The 23,039-nt window shown below is 42.1% G+C and overlaps 1 protein-coding gene across 2 annotated transcripts; it reads left to right on the forward strand.

The window, feature by feature from the left end:
* The first annotated feature begins 233 nt into the window (after positions 1-233).
* cpeb2 (cytoplasmic polyadenylation element binding protein 2) lies at positions 234-22,759 on the forward strand. 2 transcript variants are annotated; one of them, XM_058074423.2, is made up of 11 exons: positions 234-806; positions 3,507-3,749; positions 7,474-7,564; positions 11,849-11,902; positions 12,075-12,098; positions 13,954-14,127; positions 15,337-15,426; positions 15,496-15,614; positions 15,674-15,788; positions 15,860-16,041; positions 16,515-22,759. In XM_058074423.2, exons 1-11 carry the CDS (start codon positions 339-341, stop codon positions 16,740-16,742), a joined length of 1,788 nt encoding a protein of 595 aa, XP_057930406.2. In that variant the 5' UTR covers positions 234-338; the 3' UTR covers positions 16,743-22,759. The 2 variants fall into 2 exon arrangements, with proteins under 2 accessions (XP_057930406.2, XP_057930407.2); XM_058074424.2 differs by lacking the exon at positions 12,075-12,098.
* The last annotated feature ends 280 nt before the right edge of the window (positions 22,760-23,039 follow it).

Genomic DNA, 23,039 nt, shown 5'->3' on the forward strand with positions numbered 1-23,039 from the left:
CCTTCGGTGCTAAACGAGCTTCTTGTCAAACGTTTGCTTCGGAAGCAAACAGGGCGGGTTCTGCTGCGGGTTCTGCTGCGGGTTCTGCTGCCAGTGCGGCCCGGCCGGCTCGTCCTGTCACCAAAACATGCCGGGGTGTCGGGGGTGACACATTCTCACACACCCCCGACCACCGAGCAGGAAAAATCGCTACAAAGCCACAGCAGCAGATCACCAGCATCGGAACCGGCAGAGAGGCTTCGAGCCAGCCCGCCTGTGACCTTCAAGGGGAGTTCGGTACTCAGAGGAGGACGCCAGAGGAGGACGCCAATACTTCCGTCAAACGCCGCAAGATCCAGATGGACTCCCCCAGAGCCCACCACGTCAACAACGGCAACATGTTGTCCGGGGGTCTCGGCGCCGCCTTCCCGAACCTCCCCGCTCAGGAGATGCAGAGCACCGGCGGGGGCTCTCCCTCGCCCTCCCTCCCGGGTTTCGGCACGCCCTGGTCGGTGCAGACAAGCTCGTCGCCCCCTCCCGCGCCACCCTCCGTGGGCTCCCTCCACGCCGTCAACCAGCTGCCCAGCACGGAGTCAGACAGCAGCTTCTACACGGGGATCCCGTCCTCCATCAACCCGGCCTTTTTCCAGAGCTTCTCCCCCGTGTCTGCTAATCCGTGCGCCGGGATGAACGTGCAAGGCTTCGGCGGTCCCTTCACGGTCCCGCAGCAGCCTCAGCAGAGCCGCAGGTCCCCCATTAGCCCTCAGATGCACCCCCAGCACGGGGCCTTCCTGCAGCAGAGGAACAACTACAACCAAGGCCACCAGGTGAGCACCACCAGCCTCCTTCAGATGATTCCATGCAGCAGGTCACAATGCATTGTTCTGAGTGATGATGATGATGCCACCACCCGGTATTAGAATGGTCTGATAGACCTTTAGTGGTACTGTAGTACAACCACAGACAAAATCATGTGGTGCATCCTGCTTCTTACTCATGCCAATCAACCAATACTGGCGTTTCCTCAAACCAAGTAGTATCTGGACTGTATCTCATTAGTAGCCAGCACTATTAATTTGGTGAAACCACATTGCACTCAAAGGTATCATTGCAAAATAGTCTGCCAAATCTGTTTCACGCAGCCCACAAAAGCCTGGGAATATACACTTTTACAAATTTATTTGTATTATTTATTTTTATTAGTAGTATTTTTTACATTATTTTGTAAATATTTTCATATCGATTTAAATTTTGGTATTGTTTTACTTTTTTAACCCTAGTTATTTTTGTTATTGTGTTATTATTTTAATACATATTATATGCATTTAAATAAAAATTTTAGATTACATTGTTTACATTTTTTTATACTTTTTTTTATATTTTTTAATTCCTCCTTTGTGTGATGAAGTTCAACTTTTACACTTTTGTTTCACAATTTGTTAATTGTATGTTTAGTATAGAAATTATACATACTAAAGTGAAAAAATCTAAAAAAAAAAAAAATTAAAAAGACTTAATATTTGAATTATTTTAAAAAATGATACAATAGTCAACTAATCAAAATTTCCACTTGGCTTCTTGACTTCTTTCAGTGTCAGTTTCTCAGTTTTTCAGTCAGTGTAAAAATGCTAATAATCAAATGTATAATAATATCATGAAGGGATTACACATTGATATAATTTTACCCTCAGAGGGTAACCATACTTCTGCCGTGGTCCAGGGTGAAAAGGACTTTTAAATGTTCATTCATACTGACCAACATGAGGCAAGGAGTTAAGCCACCAGAGGGCACTCTATAGGCTTGTGATGGGGCATGAGATTGGGAGCTTGGTGAACTTGCTATTGTATATACGCTATTGTATATACTATACGCCAGCTATTGTGTTGTGGAACAACTGACGCTTTCATTTAGTGAAATAGATTTGTAAATAAATGCCACCTTTATATGTTTGTTCCTCTTTTCGATGCACTTTTGGACAGATGGAGTATATACTCCGGAGCAACTTATAATTAGAAAAATACGGTATTTACAATGCAAATGGCCTGCATGCTAACCACTCACCCACCGTGCAGCCCTTCCAGTGGGATTCCTTATTTATAAATTGAATATTTTGATAGAGCATAAAAAACATGGTTACCTTATGTAATATGTCTTATTTTCTGTTATTGCGTTTGCTATATTGTGTCATAGGAGTATGTATAAAGTAAGGATCGACCGATAAATCGGCCAGCCGATATTTGTGTTCTTTACTTGTATCGGCCGATACACGCGTGGGTTTGCCGATATATTTTTCTGCCGCACGATTCACAGACCGGCATCTGCCAGGCAGCTATTTGTTGCCAGAGGACCCTGCAACACAACGCAGTCACGGCACCCCGCCTCCGCCACATCATAACAAGGGTACGTTTTCAACTTTTAGTTGGCCTCTAACAGTTAGGCTTAGTTGAAATATTGCCACCTACTTTGAAATAGGTGACATGAATGCCAACTTTAAGAATTAGCTTGCTTTTTACACCATACCCAGCCCATCATGTTTCACTGGGTGACCGCTAGGCATAACAGTTTAAGTCATGGTGTGACAACAAGAAATCCCAAAAACATCACATACCAACGCAACAGACGAATAAAAGCACTCTCACTAGTTGAGCAGACCAAGAATGAACAACTATGCAACTTTAACTACAAACTGACGAAGTATTTACATCGACGGTGCCGCAAAGCACGCTCGGAACCAGGAAGTGCTCCCAGCGACGCTACAATATAGGTTAGTTTGTGGGTCTGAAAACCAGGAAATGAACAAAAACTAACTTTAATGATGAGAAATGTTTTATATATCTTACTAAATTGTGTCAGTGTGATGTGTGGGCGAGGGGGGGGGGGGTGCGTCACACTGCGGGGGAGCAGTCATCACATCGATGCTAGATAAAACTTAAACTACGACAGAAATGTTTTGCACATGGTTGAATATTTACTCCTTTTTAAGTTGATAATGCCGTTTAAATGTGTGTTTAAGAAAGCTGAATCCTACTGTGTTCAGTGTTTACATTTCAGTAAATATTTGTTTAAACTTGACACCTGTATATTTGTCATCATTGTCATTTTTTCATATAAATTGAGGGAGCAAAAGCAGTATCGGCCACGAATATCTGCCCAAGCAAAATCGGCCATCGGCTAAGGGTGATGGAAAAAAATCGGTATCAGCATCGGCCCCAAAAAACCCATATCGGTCAATCCCTAGTATAAAGACTATAATAATGTTATCAAGCATATTTAGAAGGTGGTGTTCTGTTCTCCAACTATGTCTGCATTCCATTTCCACGCTAGATGAAAGCAAGTTAGGATACTGGAGGTCCAGGTAGAGGGAGAGTGCGTATGCTGCACAATACTTAAGTCTTAAAGCTCTAAATCTTATTACCCACCCTGCTACAGGGGCAGATCAACCGGGGGCGCAGAGGCGGGATAGGAGGTGGAATTGTATTTGTGGCCTTTAAAGGTTCAACCTCGCTCTCCCTTCTCCTCAACGCAGCCCGTGGCGAAGACATCACCCTGGGGGGGCCACCAGGGTAACGGCTGGAGCTCTGGCGGGGCGTCATGGGGCTGGGACCACCGCAGGGGCGGCCACGCCTCACCCCTCAAGAAGGCCTTCCAGAGCAACGTCATCGCCCCGCCCAAGTTCCCCCGTGTTGGAGGGTCATTGGGGCCCAAGTCGTGGATGGAGGAGAACGTGTTCCGCACCGACGGCAACAGCAACGCCTTGTTACCCCTGCAGGTGTGTGACTGGGGGGGGGGGCACTACCGCCTTTCTTTACAGCCGGTGGGCAGGGATGCAAAAGTGGGTCACATACTGTTTCTAGGAGTTTTGAGGATGTTAAAAATGTTAATGTTAAAAGTTAAAAATGCATTTTCACAATATTCAGATTTCAAAATAGATACATCATACTTCCGAAAATTACAATGAAATATTTCATCTCATTTTAAATATGTGTTAACATTTTTTTTAACATTACAATTATTTTTGCAACCAAAGTTTTCAAAATGTTGAACTTTATTCGCTGTTTTGTTTGTTTTTGATGATATCACAGCTGATATCACATTTTTGACAATTTGGCAGAATTTTGTTTTCTATAGCTATATGAAGATGCAACCTACAAAGAGAAAGATTTAGACCCCCATCTTTCATCAGGGAAAAAAGTTTCTTTGTACCTTTTTCAAATTTTTAGTAATCAGCAGGAGAGCATAAATAAGTTCTAGGAAAATATCTGTTCCGGACTAGAAAACTAGCTTTTTATGAAAACGTAAATTTCAAGCATAATTTTCACTTGGACATTATTTTTTCCTCTCACTTCCTTCTTCCTGTGTGTGATTCTTCCTTTGACAGGATCCCTGCCGAGCGCTTATCAAATGCACTTCTGCCACCTTGTGGCCGTTAAATGGAAAGCTCATGCACAAAACGAATATGTATAAATAAGTTGGGGGGTATTTGATATTGAATGAGCTTAACATCTTTCTTTAGTATTATCATTTTTATGCTCTTAGACAAAAATACATACAACACCATAGGAAAGAAACGTGTCCCATCATGTGGCCCGAAAGTGGAATATACATATTTCAAATAAATAACAAAAAAGAAGTGTATTCTTTCTAAATAAATGAAATGCACTTGTCAATCCAGTCTACTGTGGCTAATCCCACCACTCAAGTAACAACAACATAAATAGTTTCTCAGTGAAAATAAAGACCGCAAAATGCAAATATAAAGTTACGTTAATATTTCATAGCATAGCATGGTAGGTCACACTTTTCCACAAACCTGCGTTTGCGGGTCATGAAACGAGACGTTGTTAAGGAGTTGTCTGAGGAAAGAGGAAACGCTTTATGTGTTATCCTTGTCAATCACATCTCCACATTTGGTGACCCCTTGAGCGGCCGGTGCTAGCTTTGCCTGACGTATTGCAACATAGCACAAGTCTGTGGGCTCAACACATGGAAGCTCAGTTCCGACTGCCAGGGGTCTCCACAACGTCTGTCATGGACGTGGTGTTCAAATGTGGATTGTAAAAGAAACACCACCTAAAGAACGTAGCAGAGGATGGTTTCCATCCATGGACTTCTGGGTTATGGGCCCAACACGCTTCTGCTGCCATCTGCATGACTATCGTCCTTTGTGTACTTCCTTTTGAGTTTTCTCCGGTGTCAGTTTTTTCCTGTCAGGGCACCTGAGTGGTCTAAAGCGCCAGATTAAAGCTCCTGTCCTTCAGGAGAAATGGGATGAAATCCCATGACTGCATTTCCCTGGTAGGTCTACTTGATAGCAAGGTGCTGTGCTTCCTGGATCGTACAACACAGCTGAGAAGATTCAGGAAGTTCTTGTTCTCATGAGACAGGTTAGCAAGAATAAACATGCTTCCCATCGTCTGTCACTCAGAACCTGCACATGGTCATCGGGTGTTCTAAAACGCTCTTTACATTAAGGAGGTAAAACATGACGCGGTGAAAATATATTCATCCAGCCACACTCACACACAACCGCACTAACATGCTAAACTAAGCTAACCCAGCTGGCTTCCATTCAGGCTCCGTCAGAGGAGGTTCTGCCAACTTTCGCTGGTGTTTATCGCCGCTTTTTACTTCAGTGGATGGCGGTGTAGTGTTTTTAATGACTGTGCCACCATGGAGCGCTCCTCCGCCTGCCAAGTAAATACTTCACCACACAAATGTTCCTTCTTCTCACAACGACAGCTTTGCATTCACATTATGGCAATTACTGCGAGACTCAACGGTAAACAGTACATTTGTTTTATTGGCCAATTCCACCATTTCGTCAATAGGTAAATCATAGGGCCCGACATGCTGAGGTACAGGGCGACAGTCATCAACTTAGCTTGCTTCCGTTTATCATTTATACCAGTAGAAGTCATTTTCTCATCATTGTAAGAATGTATACTGGTAGATGAAAATGACCGCCCAACCCTAATCTCCATGTAGTAGCCTCGCTGGACCTCCAGTCGCTCATATTGTACAAACAGAATGATGGCACTGTATTTCAGATGAGTCCCTGACATGCACTGCTTCAAAGCAGCAAAATGTGTGTGTGTGTCATGTCACACTCAGAATGGCCTTTGCTTTGACACGGTTGGCAATTCAAGTGTCATCAGAATTCAGGACTGAGCAGTGGACAGTGGCCATCTTTCTTCTCTTCATGAAACAACTTTTTTTCCTGGTTTCATCAGTGCATCTGAAAAACAACACTGGCCTAAATGCAGCTAGAAAAGATGTTCAGACTGAAAGCACTGCTTGGACCAAAGCCCACATTGTGAGTGAGCTGCAGGATGATGTTCATATTCCAGGAAGCATTTCCATAAACAATGTCAGGTCAGAAATTGTTCAGACTCAGATTTTTCCCTTCCGTCCTCCTCTGTTTAACGTCTGTCGGTCGCTGACACAAGTCTGCCTTTTAGCTTACACGTTATAAAAGGAATACAGTCGTCCCTCGCTAATTCTAGTCTATCACAATGTTTCTAATCCATTATATGACCTCAATTCCTGCAACGTTATATAAACTGCACCCACGAAATTTAAAATAGAGTAGCCACTCCGCAGGTGTCAATGTCGTAACCTGGCATATTTTGATGTTATACATAAAGATTTTTACCAGATAGATTATCTTATGGTGAGTACAGCCACCCTACGGAGGAAAGTTGCCGCTTGTATCCACAATATGGTTGTTTTGGTCACAACCCAAAGCTCATGACTGTAGATATCGGTAACTGGTAAATCGAAACTGCAGATGCTGCACCAATCCGTCTGTCAATCTCACGCTCCAACCTTGCCCCATTTGTGACCAAGACTTAAACTCCTCCACCTCACTCCCAAACCGCAGGCTGCAATCCACTGAGGACCACGGCCTCGGAGGTGCTTTGCAAGTACTGAGTCTCATCCCACTGAGTTTCATGCTCAGCTGCAAACAGCACTTGAAGGTCGCAGCCTGACGAGGCCATCTGGACCACGTCGTCTGCAAATCACAGCGACGAGATAATAAGGTGCCACGAAGTGCATTATTACCTGAACACGTAGGGAATTGACCCAAAGTAGAAGAAGGTCCAGCCCCTCTTGAGGAGTCCGTTTCCCGAACCCAGTATTTCACTGATTACAGTCGAGTGTGGAAGCAATTAGCTGTCACGCAATGAGTACTATGTACAATATGTGTTTATAGTGACAGCTGATGGACAAAATATGAGCCAGAATAGTCGTGAACGTGTACTGTACTCCTACTTCCCTTTTGTTTCCTGGCCAGCATACCTTGAGGACCCCTACAGTGAACAAATACGGAATGTTAATCCAACCACTGCACCCTTTCTTTCATGCTCAACCAAATACTGCAGAGGCTTTATTATTATTATTATTATTGTATTACCATTGAGACACAGTGCAGAAGCGATGACGTTTGCTTTCGGAAGCTACAAAAGCTCTCACATGCTCCTTTGTCCTTCCAGGAGCGCTCCAGGATGTACGAGAGTCTCAACATGCACTCCCTGGAGAGCTCTCTGATTGACATCATGCGGGCCGAGCAGGAGCCCATGAAAGGTGAGGAGCACCTATCACTTTCCTTGCAGTGTGTGTTTGTGTGTGTGTGTGAGAGAGTGAGGGAGCTGTGTAGTGTTTCTGCACCGAAGCTTATTTTCTCCCTGCTGAGAGCCTAATACAGCTCCGTATTTATACGACCTTCCAGCTCTGATCCCGTTGCTACACAAGCGAGAGGAGGAGGAGTATTGCTTGTACAGCCGATAACAGCATGATTATATTATTATTATTATTTTTATTATATTTCCTATTCACTTCAATTAGCCACCCATCCGCAAAGGGCCATTATTGGGTCTGGATCTGGTCGAGCTCCATCATTTGGTAATGGCCTATACTGGGGCGGCCATAGTGATAGTGATTGTTTGCCACCATGGTTGTTTTCCCATTGGCCTGTGGCACAAATATCTAAAACAGTCCAAATTGAAAAATCAGCAGTAAATTTGAAAAATAAAGTCAAAATATGAAAGCCAAAAAGAATAACTTTGTAATATTATGAGGACAAATCATTTAAGTAGCATCAAGTTGAAATATTCAAGAAAAAATACATTTAAAATAGTCATAATGTGAAAAAACAAGCAAAACAACAAAGTTGGCAGTTTTTGGAAAATTTGGTAGGGAGAAAAAGTATTAAATATTAAAGGTGTCAAGTAGGGATGCTCCGATCAGGTTTTTATGCTGCCGATACCAATCATCCATGAGTGAAATTGGCCGATTTTGATCACATAGATGAAGTGGTGATGTTTAACTGTACTATTAGCATCTTCATTTTTTTTCATTATTCTTAATGATGCCCCTATAAGGGACACAAATTTCGCGCCAAAGAAATATGTATTCATTTATCTGTTCTGTTAAGACTGAACTTGCAACACGATGGAGAGTATACAAGCATATTTAAGTCAAATTCATGTTGAGTACTATAAATTTCTCACGCTGACCCTGGATATTACAAAGATTATTTAAGAAGATTTTTTTGAAGTTGAAATATTATCAGAAACAAAGAAAACAACGGATAAAGTTGTCGGAACATTCTTTCTTTTTCCCTATGTGGCCATTGCTGGAGGAAAATGTTATTCAGTTTTGGACTACAATTGGACAATTGGACTACAATTCAACCTCTCCGCTCAAACATGCTGCTCATCTTGTTATCTGTTCTGATGTCAAGGCTATTTTCTTCAAATTTTGGTTTGGGTTATGAGACTCCTGACCGTTGTACAAGCGTAAAAAGAAGTTCAAGCAAGGTCGTCGTTGCCATGGTCTGCGTGTGTTATCCTATTCTTACACAGTCAAGCTTGGTCTCATGAAGGTGTTTACATGTGTTTGTAAAATAAGCTTCTATGCAATTCATGCCATAGTTGTTTTATCATAGTGCATGTGTAGATAATAGTTGGTGTCACTTCTATTCCAAATCAGTACATACCCCCATGCGCCACCGTCTGTGGCAGGTTAGTTGTTCTTCCTGCAGGAACAGGTGGAGATGACACGGGTTAGCTTGGACAGCAGACAGAAAGGGGGTGGGAGCACACCGGCTAACTTTAGATGCGATCGCCTGCCGAGAGAGGTGAGGAGGGCCTTTGCAAATTGGGGGTTGTTGCCATTTTTAGATGCGGCTGCTAGCGGTTCCAAAACATGGAACCCCCAGTTATCGATCATGGATGGGACTTCTGAACTGGGTCAAAAGCTACTTAGCTGACAGGAAGCAATACGTAAAGCTAGGAGAATACACATCTGCAAGTGCATATTTTACGTGCGGAGTACATGGAAAATACAATTCTGGGGATCGTAATAGATAAATAATAGATAAAGCAAAATTTGTTCACAATCAGAAATTCCTCCACACTCTTTATTGCTGTCTGATTCTACCATATCTTACTTATTGTGTGGAAATATGAGGTAATAACTATAAAAGCAATCTTCACTCGCTAAATGTACTGCAAAAAAGGTCAGTAAGGATAATTCATAATGCCGTCTATAGAGAACATACTAACTCCTTATTTTTAAAATCACAAATACTTCAAACAGCTAAAATAATGCATAAAGCTAAAAATAACCAATTACCGAAAAATGTCATCCAATACTTTTCTACAAGAGAGGAGAAATATGATCTCAGGGAAGAACTAAATCTGAAACACTTTTATGCTAGGACTGCGTTAAAAAGCCATAGCATTTCAGTATGTGGAAAAAAAACTAACTTAAATTATATTAGGAAAGCAGGAAGTGAACAATTGTAACAGTTACTGATTGTAAAAGTACCAGATGGAGGGGTAGGATTTAATAAGCTTTGCTTCTTCCTACTCCTTTTGGACATGTGGAACTGGGAACTGATTATGGGATGCACTCAATTGTAATCTGATGCATGTTCAAATGAAATAAAACCATTACCATTACATGCATTTTTTTTAAAGGCCTGTTTGGGCTTAGCAAGGGGGAAATGTCCCTGTCAAATTAGGCTGTCAGCTGATTCAAATGTTTAATCGTAATTAAACGCATTTTGTCCATTGTAACTTGTCATTGACTGCATTTTTTTTCCATCATCTCTCTAACAATCACTAAGAATGCAACTGTTTAAAACCGGATAAAGAAAAAAGCATGTAATATCACCCACTGGAACAATTTAATAACAAATCACATATCAATAGAAAAAAATATAGCTCACAAACAAAAGCCTGTTTTAGTCTTTGCTAAAATATGGACCCCATTTGTAGATTATCTATACCAAAATGCACCAAAATGCCTGAACAACATAAGAGACAGAGAGGTCTCTTCAATGTTTTTGTATTATTTATTCAATGACATTTATTCTAATGCAGGGGTCGGCAACCTTTACTATGAAAAGAGCCATTTTACCCAATGCCCACTGAAGAAAAATAGCCTGGAGCCGCAAAACATATAGTATGTTTAAAACAACATTGGAGGGAATTTGGGGGTATCAAAGTAGTTCAGATAAGAAAAGATGAGTTGGAGTACTCTTGCTAGTTTTGGAGATAAACTTACATAAATGTATGTGTAAACTACTGTAAACGTAAAAACAAGTTCCCATGCCGCTGTTTTTAAATTATCTTGAATTTATTTTTTAGATTTGTAGGTAAGTATTACTTGTTTTTCTTCATGTACTGAACTGGATAGCAGTCAGAACTCACTCAGGATGCATTCATGGTCTCAGACAAAGTTGGATTTTTTAAAACTCATTACAAAAGACGTGCATTTTCCCCACTCGGGTGTTAAAAATATTCAAGCATCACAAAGGGAGCCACAATAAAGAGGCTGAAGAGCCACATGCGGCTCTGGAGCCGCAGGTTGCTGACCCCTGTTCTAATGTATCTATTTCAGCTTGAGGTCAGTGGACAGTTGGCTTGGCCGATATATTTTATGTACCGGTATACTGGTATACTGGTATAGATTCTTCCAATGATAATGATCTACAAATGATAAAACGTAAACAAGCCAAGTTGATGACATTGCACCGTGGCGGATATACGAGATGAATGATGCCATTTTCAAAAAAAGCAAAGATGAATGATGAAATGTAGTCATTGTGAGGAGAAGGAACGTTACACATTCTACACACACAGAACATACTTCCATGACTGTCCATCAGAATAAGCGTTAACTAAAGGCAGTGTCATACAAATACGTATCTTCCATTTGCAGTTGGAGTTGTATATGATGAAGGAAGACGACATCTTCCTTCATCACAAACACAGGCATTACAGTTGTTGAAGATTAAGGCGCAATGGTGCAGAGGCCACTTTCTTACCAATCAATAATTGTGCTTTACAATTTTAGACAAGTGTATTTCATTATATGGCTTAAGTTTCTTAGCTTAAGACTTAAGAGTCAGCTGATGTTTAATTTGATATCGTTTTATATCATCATATTGTGATGCATCCCGTGATATTCTGAGGGCGATATCGCCCAACCCTGGTAGACAGCACAATTCATGCTTCCATTCATCACAGCAAGTCCTGCAGGTCCTGAAGCAGCGAAACAGCCCCAGACCATCACACTACCACCACCGTATTTTACTGATGCTATGACGTTGTTTTTATGAAATGTAGTGTTACTTTTTCACCTAATGACACACACCTTTGTTTTGTCCAGAGCCATTTATGTTTGGATTTTTTTCCTCCCTTAACAATAAATTCTACTACTGTTTACATTACCTTTGGAATGCATTTTATTTATATTTGACTTATAATGTAGACTAATAATAAGTCCTAGTCAACCACAAAACAGCATGCAAGACAAATCTCTCATCTCTAATAATAAACGTGTGTGTGTTTTTTGCAGCAGGTCGTGTTGGATGTCCAAACCCGACAGCAGACGGTCTCCTGATGCTGAACGGTAATGATCTCCACCCAAAGTAGCCCATATGGAAGTCAGTGTTTGTGGGTACTGAGGTAACAAATGTAGAGTATGTGGAACAGGCATAAAAACAGACGTGCGCATATTATCATGCATGTTATGAGGAGGACGAGCATGTGTGAAACTTGCATTCTTCTTTGTTTACATGCAGCCAGGAGCTATGGGAGACGCCGAGGTAAACGTGTTATGTGGTTTTGTTTTTCATGTGGCATGCTTCGTTGTTTTGAGTCTGCATTCGGCTCGCGTTCTAGATGCTGCAGTTCTACAAACACCTAATGACTGAAATTCACACAGGTTACTAATAAGCTGATGGACATGAATTTGCTTGATGTTCTTGTCGCAGTATACTTAAGGTGCTGTATGTCATCTCTTACCAATTACATTTTTCAAACCAAAAAATAAGCATTTAATTGATAGTTGGGTTGGTCCCGTGGCTTATGTACGATCAGGTGTGACAGGTATATACAAATACAGTATACCATGTGTCATAATGACAGAAGCAAGGAGGGAACAAAACTGTCCACAGCTGTGATAGGGCGCTCTATACTTGTGACAACAACATTGAATTAGAATGAGATCGGGAGCTTGGTGAACTTGCTTAGCGCTAACTCGCTCGTTGGACTCGCTGGCTGGTTAATTGAGCTGACTTGGACTCCCAGGTATGGTTTTGATGCTATTGTGTAGCTGAATATGTGAAGAAAATTGAAAGAATAAAGTAGAAATAATTGAAGTTGAAAAAGTAGTATTCTCACTAGGAAAAAAGTCACAAAACTCTCAACCATGATATGACTTCCGGTCTGCCACCTACTCAGCTCCTGTAGCACTGGAACACATTTACAGCAACACACATGAGCATGTGTCTTATTTATGTCTTATTTTGTCTACTATATTGGGCAGTAGGTGTGTAAAGGTGACTTTAGGGTTGTTATTTCATTTCTAGAAGGTTCTAATAATGTTGAAAGGTGTATTTAGGTGGTGGTAGTAAACAGGCAATCCATGCTCTAACCACCCAAATATTCCATTTATAAATAAGCAAAATTCACTTGTCTGGAACCAATTAATTACTGAAAGCAACTATAGGGTCAGCATAATGATCTGACTCATTTGTAGGTTAAATAAAAGGCAAATAAATTAAAGAACGAAAAAAAGTGTTTTTATTTTGGAAAAGCGCACATAATGCCATTCTGTTTCATTATGTTTTAGAAATGTAATCAGTTCTGGCGGTGCGAGATCGGCCGATTTCGTTTTCAATGCAGATCCAGTAGCTGTGAAGTAGGTAACCATAACAAGCTGGTGTTTCCAGCTGCTACCTGGATCATGTCTGCCAAGATTGAGGGGCAAACAGAACGCTTGTTGTGTTGCAGTTACAGATTCCTTTGTTTCAATAAACGTTTCCACAATGAAAGCGCCATGCTCACCAGTCCAATTCATGGCGGCAACGGAACAAGAAACCAAAAACAATGGCATTATAAAGAATTAATGCAAAATGGCATTATATGTACTTTTCAAAAATAAAAACCCTTTTTTTGTTTCTTGACTTTATTTGCCTTTTATTTAACCTATAAATGTGTCAGATCATTTTGCCTGACCCTGTACAAACTCACAAAGGGACAAAAAGTAGAGATTGTGCCCCCTGTTGGATATGTATGGTACTACTGCAGATTGTTGTGGAAGGATTATCTCATCTTGATGACACTCTCTGTGGCGAGTTGAATGCATCAGTCCGGAGAGGAAACAGTTCAACATAGTCTATGGAAAATATCATTGCAAGATGACACTTTTTAAAAAAGGGCCAAAAGTGCTCTTTATTGTGTATTTTGGTGTTGCAAAAGCTTCCGGATTCACTGAAAGATGTTTCCAAATGGATGATTGTGTGCTTTGTGCTGGTGCACGTAGAAAATGAATTGTAGATAATCCCCAGGTGCTTGGTCTCATAAGCACGCACCGTGAAATAAAACAATAATGACATCTGACGGCATTGGACCCTGAGATGCCTCACCTGCCCCGTTTTGTATTCTCTTCACCTGCAGGACGCTCGTCTCTTTTCCCAATCGAGGACAATCTCCTGAATGACAGCCATGGCAACCAGGGTGTCCCAGGAGTGTTGGGCTCCACCAGCTGCTACCCCCATCAGAACGGGGAACGCATGGAGCGCTTTTCCCGGAAGGTGTTTGTGGGCGGGCTGCCGCCTGACATAGATGAAGGTGAGGACATATCCATTATTTCACGTCTTTTTAGCTGATGATTTTAGTGTTTGATCTCTCAATAAATATGAGGCATCAGCAATACTGTCTACTTTATATTACTGTTGTTGTTATGCTTGCTCAGCTATTAGCTAACTGTCATTAGCAAACTAGCTAGCTAATGTGAGCTACAGTAGAGGCAATGAGCACTAAATACCTATAAATATGACTACAAATCATTCAAATTACAAAGACAAAACCACAAATTTGCTAGTAATATGTAATAGGAGTATAAATACCAACAAAAACATAAAGATCACCTCAGAGTTCTTGAGCTGCAGTCTTTGCTGACCTCAAATCTCCATGGTGACCATTGAACTGTTCACCACTTTATTGCACAAAAACAGATGTATGGTGGCACCCCTAAATAATCATGTATTGGCAAAATATTTTTTATGTGTTGTTTATATATATTGGAACACTTTTAGTGCCCAGCCATATCAAAATTCAATAATTGTGTTTTTTGATGCACCCTAATGTTGGTTGCTGTTAAGGATAATTTCGATACCAATCATCCAGGACTAAAATCGTCACACAGCAACTTAACACTTAAAAGGTATATAAATAGAAAAGAAACTAAAATGAAAAAAAATTGCAGAATGGATTCCATCTGAACAACACATTTACTGGTGCCTGCTATGGCGCTGCAATGACATCAGCCTCCCTCTGGGCTCGTCTGGTGGACAGAGGCAGCATTGCAACGACATCCATCCATCCATCCATTTTCTATGCCGCGTGTTTTCCAAGGAAATGCTTTTTTTAGACGAAATTGCTTATCCTTCTGATTGTCACACACAAACGGGCAAGAGTTGGCCATATGAGTTGGCCGCAGCATTAGCTACCATCTGATTGAGCCTTGAAAACTCTTGTCAAGTGTTTTTCTTCAAAAGCCGTATTAAATTCAAGCTTTTTAACCTGCTACCTCAGCAAGCATGTGTTGGCAGTTAGCTTCCACTTGGCAGACATGATTGTTTTCGTTTTGCCACGCCTGCGCAGTGTGAAGAGGGTCTTCCTCTTAGTTACGGGAAGATATTACACTGCACACAGGGATCACTGCTAGCCACAGGTGTCTTGTGTGAGTGATATCGGAGTGTTTTTGACATATGAACCAGTATTTTTCATGACAGCTTGATAGTCTTTGAACAGTATCTTCTTCCACTTTCCTTCCAGATGAAATAACCTCCAGCTTCCGCCGCTTTGGTCACCTGGTGGTGGATTGGCCACACAAAGCCGAGAGCAAGTCCTACTTTCCACCAAAAGGTAGTGAGGGATGACGGAGATAGACGATATTTCATTTGAATCCTGAGGTTCTTTGTGTGTGTTCCCAAGGATACGCCTTCCTGCTGTTCCAGGAGGAGACGTCAGTGCAGGCCTTGATCGAAGCCTGCATGGAGGAGGACGGCAAGCTCTACCTGTGTGTCTCCAGTCCCACCATCAAGGATAAACCGGTAGGTTCCACAGCACCAGCAGGATGTGCAGGAGTTCCAATGGAGGGTTTGGTTTGCAGGTGCAAATTCGCCCATGGAACCTGAACGACAGCGACTTTGTGATGGATGGATCACAGCCCCTGGACCCCCGCAAGACCATCTTTGTGGGAGGAGTCCCTCGCCCCCTCAGAGCAAGTACGTTGAGATATTTCGTTTTGTGTTTACCAACCAAAGATCTTCAATGACTCTCCCTTGCTGCCGACTAGTTGAGTTGGCCATGATTATGGATCGCCTCTACGGCGGCGTCTGCTACGCGGGGATCGACACCGACCCGGAGCTCAAGTACCCCAAAGGGGCGGGACGGGTGGCCTTCTCCAATCAGCAGAGCTACATTGCCGCCATCAGTGCCAGATTTGTACAGCTGCAACACGGCGACATTGACAAGCGGGTATGACACGAGGGCATCCTCTTCATCAACATCTTACTTAGGTCTTCGTCATTCCAGTGGACTTAACCTTCAGTCCAATTCATAATACAACAAAAAAAAATAAATAGTGCTTACCCCTTTAAATAATGGCACACCTCTTCCAAGCACAGATGAGTAAATAGATTTATACTTATAGGCTATATAGTTATAGGTAAATAGTCTTTGTCACATGGGTGCAAATACTTTGATTACATGTAATCCATTACCCTACTTTGCAGAAGTTGATTGATCACGGTCAGGTCTGGAACCAATGAACTGCCATAAATGAGGGATTACTGTCTGTAGATGGATGAATAGATGGAAGGTAGGTGATAGGATAGGACAGGCGTTGATGGATAAAAGCTGAAAGGATAGCTACATTAAGTTCCTCCTGCACCATAAATGTGTTCTTATACGGCGTACAAATATCTCTCTATGATGCTCGGGTGTTGCAGGTGGAGGTGAAGCCATACGTGCTGGACGACCAACTGTGCGACGAGTGCCAGGGCGCTCGCTGTGGTGGGAAGTTTGCTCCCTTCTTTTGCGCCAACGTCACCTGCTTGCAGTACTACTGCGAGTTCTGCTGGGCCAACATCCACTCACGCGCCGGCCGGGAGTTCCACAAGCCGCTGGTCAAAGAGGGTGCGGACCGCCCACGCCAGATCCACTTCCGCTGGAACTAAGAGGTGCACGGGCGGGTCTGCCGATCAGTAGGAACCCCTTAACACTGAACGGTGTGTCATCCATTCTCAATAGCGCTTTAGCTTTTGTAGCCGTCACAAGCCTCGTTTCTCCACCACCTTCACGTCCCAGGCTCTGACGACGACTCCTTTTGTGGTACTGTCATCTTTTTCTTAAGAGGACATTTTCCAAAAGAGAAATTGAGTTTTATACATTTTTTTAATTCTTATTTTTCTATGTGAGATGAGAGGAAGATGTGGGGAATGATTGTGCATGGGGGCAGGGAGGGCAGTCTACTAGTGCTCTCGCTGCTCGCCCCTCCCAAGTGAGCGACCAGCGAGGTTGCCTGCCAAGGACACGAACCAAAGGTAGCCAAAATGATACAAGCATACAGCTGACACGCTTTTAAAGACGCCAAACTACGGAGCATCAGCCTCCTTTAGACACGGATCAGCAATCAGAGCCGTAACAGACGTTCTAGAAGGATAATGCTGCAATGGTGTATATTTTTACACAACATGACATCCTGCAATTAGATGATAGCCCCTGGTGCCACATCTAAAATGCAGTGGAACCTCGGTTTTTGTTCGTAATTCCTTCCAAAAGGTCAGATGAAAATGGAGACCTACACAATTATTACCGTACATCAATCCAATTAAGCTAAAAACATGAAGAAAAATAAGTTTTACAGAGAATAACTATAGTGTTACATGCAGTACACAATGCAAAAAACATGGCTTCCCTGGAACTCTCCCATGGAGCTCTCACAGGAGTGCGAAGTGGCACCTCCAAACCGGAGTCCATGGTTCGGAAAAGGGTGGAGTGGAGGAGTCTAAGTACTTTGGGTCTTCACGTTCTTGTTCAGGCTGGTTGCGGTGATGCCGACTCTGGCAGCTGAGCCGAGTCGCGACTGAAAGCACAAGATCGTGGGCACAAACGGCACAAATGAGTTTCCTCTGTCGGGTTGCTGGAATGTCCTTTAGCGATAAGGCGAGGAGGAAGGACTATCTTCCAGGAGAAGCTACACATTGAGGAGGTGGCTCGGACATCTGGGGAGGTGTTCAGGGCACATTCCACCAGTAGGAGGCCTCAGAGAAGACCCAGAACACTTCGGGGAGCCTCTTAACTGGCCTGGGAATGGCTGGGATCCACTGGGAGGACCTGGGAGGAAAGAGGCTGCTGCCCCTGTGACCCTACTTCGGAAGGCGATAGATGGATGGAAAACAATCCAGAACAATTATAAATCTGGAACTTATTGTCGATGTGGACTTCCCGTACATCCTGACGAGATGGAAATCAATATTTCTCGTTTCTCAGCTTCTTTATCAAATTGCTGGCACCCACAAATGTCTTTGGCCCCATGACAGGTTATTTAGAAGTCACGGTGAATCTGCAACTTGTGGGGCAAAATGGGCACACCGTTTCACAGAAACTGTTTGTTAAGTGCAATATTGTGCGAAAACTGAGGCAACATTTTGGCCAAATGTTTACGAAATCCGAATCTTACCAAAACCTGGTCGGACAGTGAGTATCAGATGTTCCACTTCCAACACAGGCAGACCCCCCACCTCTGTTACGACTCTGACACTACCTCTGCTCGGCTCGTACTGCGTTGGTGCAGTACATCCTGCAGTATATCCAACTGTGACACATAAAATACATAGCGACTATACCTTCTTTTCGCTTGGCGACTAAAGATGCAGAGATACCTCTGAGTTCGCTGATACCTCCGGGTTCCTGCTCACTGCATTCGTCAACATTTATCACAACAAGCTACTCTAGGAACGTTGCTGCTACTAAGAAATACAAAACATATATGTATATATACATATATATATGTATACGAGTAGTTGTGTAGATGAAATATTTAATGCCGTTTCCAAAGCAAACGTGTAAATAAAAAAAGAAATGCTGTGATGCACTTACGGCCTCCGATGCCAGGGGGGGTGCATGTTTGGATGAGCGAGCATGCAAGGAAAGTCAGGAGCGATGAAAGAAGAACAATGAGGAATAAGAAAAGACAAATGGGTTGGAAGTAGCATGAGCATCAAGGGGCGTGGCTTTGGAAATCCATTGGAAATAATACTAGGAATTTGGAAAAGGCAGACTTATTTATACTTGCATGCTGATGTTGATGTTTATCTGTCGTTCCAGCCGTTTACAACAAAGCGTGATTCTGCTGTAGACGTTTAGTGGACGCCGTGGCGGCTTGTATGGCAACAAAAACAAAAAGCGGTGTTCAGTGGTGGTGTGTGTGTGTGTGATGTTGTCCATGTGTTGTGTGTGTGTGTGTGTGTGTTCGTGTATAAACCAAGGCTCTGGTAATCATACCAACATCGCCCGAGGAGGGCTGTATTGTTTCCCATTCTGAAAATATTACGGGACAATCTGTGTTGGAGCTCCGCCCCCGCTGGCCTACCTGCTACTGTACTGTTAGTGTGTCGTCATGGTTTACCGCTTAACACTTGATTTACTTCTTCATTGTTTATTCACTACTTCCCTTCACTGGACCTCCCTGATTGCTTTGAAAAAATGATTATGCACTACTTTTCTGATGTAACCTTTTAGTGACCCTGAAGTGATCGAAGTGCAGATTCTCTTATTTGTTGTCCTTCTGAGATTTGTTCAAGCTGTTGGTCTTAAGTTATCTGTATGATTGGAGAAGAATTCAATCGTTTGCTAATATATGACATGCTGTCGGAACCTGCAGAGATGTTTACAAGGATCTTCCATTTTATGGACGGTTTATTTCAATATAGTCCGGAAGGGGTAGGTGAAATAAGATATGCCTTTATTCGTCCCTCAGTGGGGAAATTTGCAATGGAATGGAAATGATGGTTACATCATTGAGGTATTGTGATGTTAAAATGAACGTTGGATCCTGGATATTGGCAGAAAAAACCTGACAGGAATATCATGGAAGTGTTCACCCCTGTCATTTTTTTGTGATTTCTTATTTTCTCACACTTAAATGTTTCAGATCATCAACCAAATTTGATTTGTCAATGACAACACAACTGAACACAAAAGGCATTTTCTTATGTGAAACTTTATTATGAAGGGAGAACAACAAATCCAAAGCTCCATGTCCCTGTGTGAAAAAGTGATTGCCCCCTAAAGCTAATAACTGCAATCAAGCATTTGTGATAACTTGCAATGAGTCTCTTCCAGTGGAGGAAGTTTGGCCCATCATCTTTGCAGAATTGTTGTCATTCAGCCACATTGGAGGCACAAGGATCAGGACCCTTGACATCATTTGGTTTTTCTTCAGAGGTGGACTTGCTGCTGTGTTGTGGATCATTGTCCTGCTGCAGAACCCAAGTTGGTCTCAGCTTGAGGTCACCAACAGATGGCTGGACATTCTCCTTCAATATGTTTTGGTAGACAGCAGAAATCATGGTTCCATTGATCACAGCAAGTCTTCCAGGTCCTGAAGCAGCAAAACAGCCCCAGACCATCACACTACCACCAGCATATTTTACTGTTGCTATGACGTTCTTTTTCTGAATTTTTTAGTTGAGCAGTGCAGGCCATTTTGGCCCAGGGTTTTTCTTCAGGTGGATTCATGAACACTGCAATTGTTTGGATGTTGTTGTGGCGTCTTTTGTGACCTCTCAGATGAGTCGTCGCTGAGTTCTTGGGGTCATTTTGGTTGGCCGGCGACTCCTGGGAAGGTTCACTGCCGTTCCATATTTTTGTGGATGATGGCTCTCACTGTGGCTGGAGTCCCAAAGCTTTAGAAATGGCTTTATAACCTTTTCCACCTGATATATCTCAGTTACTTTCTTTGTGGGGAGGAGGCAATCACTTTATCACGCAGGCCATGTAGGTGTGGAGTTTTTATTTGACTGTTAAATTCAAATTTTCGACTGTTCCACGGGCTAATACAAAAGGAGCTGGCTGTGGGCTGTACTTTGGACACCCCACAGAACAAGTATAGGAACTTTGGAAGTCCGTCACCTTTTGTTTGTGTCCACCATCACGCGCGTTTAATTAGCACGGCAAGCGCCTTGAACGCCTTCTCTTTAGCTTCCAACACACAGCAGCTGCAAAGCACAAAGCAAGGCCATAGTTACGGGGCCGGCTGACTCCACAGGAATGAAACCGAAACTAATTTGTACTGAGTACTGAGATCTACAAATCACATGGTGTCCAATCATCACCATTGTTATTGCTGACATCTATTTCAGTGAATGCGAGGTTTTATTTGTCGCAATTCTTCATGGACTTAACATTGTACAGTTGTCTTTCGACGTGATGTGGCAAAAATTAAGCACGCTTGGAGTACACCTCAACTTCAAACTTTGACTCCCGTGTCAGTTTTTGTCGTCAGCAGGTTCGGAGAACGTGTCATATTCTTGTGATGTATTGTTTCATCTCTTCACCTGAAACACTTGACTGGTGTGCTTTTTACTTCTGTTCTTTGTGCTTTGACTTTGTTCCGTGTGTGGTCTGTTTTGTAAAAGAAAAAGATATCATATTTATTTTCACTATTTTTGTAGACAAAAAACTATTTGATTTTGATTGTATTTTTCTATTTCAATATGACTATTATACCGTCTATCCGCCCCCACCCCTCCAGTGCTGAATTATTTTGTTCCAAGACAAGACAAAGAATCCGCTCACATCCACGATGGTTTTGATATGATTCTTATTTTCATACACACTTGACATTTCACTTGAAGGCGAGGCAAGAGGAAGGTTTTATTCTATTCTTGGAAGACACTTGAGATTCTCCCGCTTTGAAACTTGAATATAACACATTTTGAAAGGCTGACTAACCTCGAATCTGTGTTGTGATGTGCAATACTGTTTCTAATGTTTGTATAAAAGTATGAATTACAGTGTAAACCTTTTTAAGATGCAGATTTATTTTTTTCATTGCATATTTTGCAGATTTCTGATCCACAGTGTCATTTTTTTACTGTCCGGATGAAAAAAATAAGACCCCGTTTTTTCATTGCAACTATTTTTAAACCCAGATATCTTTGTACTGATGTAAATGATTGTAGTTATTTTGGATAGTGTTTTGCTAACAAAAGGAGAGACTTTTTTCCATGCATATTTCTATTTCCTTTTTACCTTCTTTCAAGCCACCTTTTTCTTTCACCCAATAGTAGCAGGATTCCTGGAACTCTTCTTGAGTGTCATTTGTATGATTTTGTATTTGTATATGGGAAAACATGATGTGTATATGTATCATTTTAAAGGAAAAATGCACTTAAAAACAGAGACATGAACACCCATGTCTTTCACATGTCATGTGTTGTAAAGATATACAAACAGCTACAATGACATTATTATTATTATTATTGTTATTAACATTGTTACACCCAAGAACTACGTTACTGGTGTAGTGAAGCCACGCCACACCAGCTAGCTACAATGCCTCAGGCCACAAGCAAAAGGTAACGCTACATAATGGAGGCGCCGCCACTGCTTATGTCTTTTTGTTTTTACGTTAACGCTCGGTGAGAGTTCCTTTCTGTGTTGCTATGTGAATCAATGCACCCAGGTAGGAAGTTCTGCTAATGCTTAATAACACCAAAATATGGCCAACTACTGTAAAGTTCTCATGAATGTACTCGTTACTACATCCTCACAGCATGTATATGACACCATAAAAGCTTGTTGGAGGTGTTTTAATAGTGTGCCCCAATAACTGCCTCTTTTTCGCAGTTTTTATATCTTTAGAACACACAGACAAGTCACATGAGATGATGGGCAACATTTCAAAAAGTGCACTTTCCTTTAAGATGCCAATTGCAGAGAAATGATTTGAATTCTTTTGAAGCTAAATAGTTCTCATTTTTCCAAATCCGAGTTTGTGTGTAGGCTCTCAAAAGTGGATGAAGAGGTGTTCCATCATAATCTCCAGTATGCAGAAATGAATATGGTGTTTATTTTGATTTGGGTTTGTTTTGTATTGAACTTGTGTGTTGATTGCAATCTTTTTGGTTTGTTTCACTTCCTAAATAAAGGCCCATTCTGTTTGGACACAACATGGCAGCTTTTCCTTCAGTTGATGGAATGGAATTACTAATTAATGGGATCGTAGAAGATTAACCGACAGGACCGGATATCTGGTTTGACAAGTAAGAGGTACGACTGCGTTGGTGGCAGCCACCTCGATGGAGAAGGATCAGCCATAAATCCATAGACAAATGGAGTGTCGAGCCTCCAGTACCCTTGCAAGGGTACTCCCCGTACATGCGTGGGTTTTCTCCGGGTACTCCGGTTTCCTCCAACATTCCAAAAACCAAATTGTTTTGAATGATTGTTTGTCTATATGTGCTCAG

This window comes from Doryrhamphus excisus, linkage group LG4, assembly GCF_037039965.1.
Source record: "Doryrhamphus excisus strain RoL-2023G ecotype Guam linkage group LG4, RoL_Dexc_Guam_v1.1, whole genome shotgun sequence".
Classification (NCBI taxonomy): Eukaryota; Metazoa; Chordata; class Actinopteri; order Syngnathiformes; family Syngnathidae; genus Doryrhamphus; species Doryrhamphus excisus.

Coding starts and splice junctions, on each gene's coding strand:
- cpeb2 (XM_058074423.2), top strand. CDS start 339: ATGGACTCCCCCAGAGCCCACCACGTCAACAACGGCAACATGTTGTCC. Junction 807..3,506: donor ACTACAACCAAGGCCACCAG/GTGAGCACCACC, acceptor TCCTCAACGCAG/CCCGTGGCGAAGACATCACC. Junction 14,128..15,336: donor GCCGCCTGACATAGATGAAG/GTGAGGACATAT, acceptor CTTTCCTTCCAG/ATGAAATAACCTCCAGCTTC.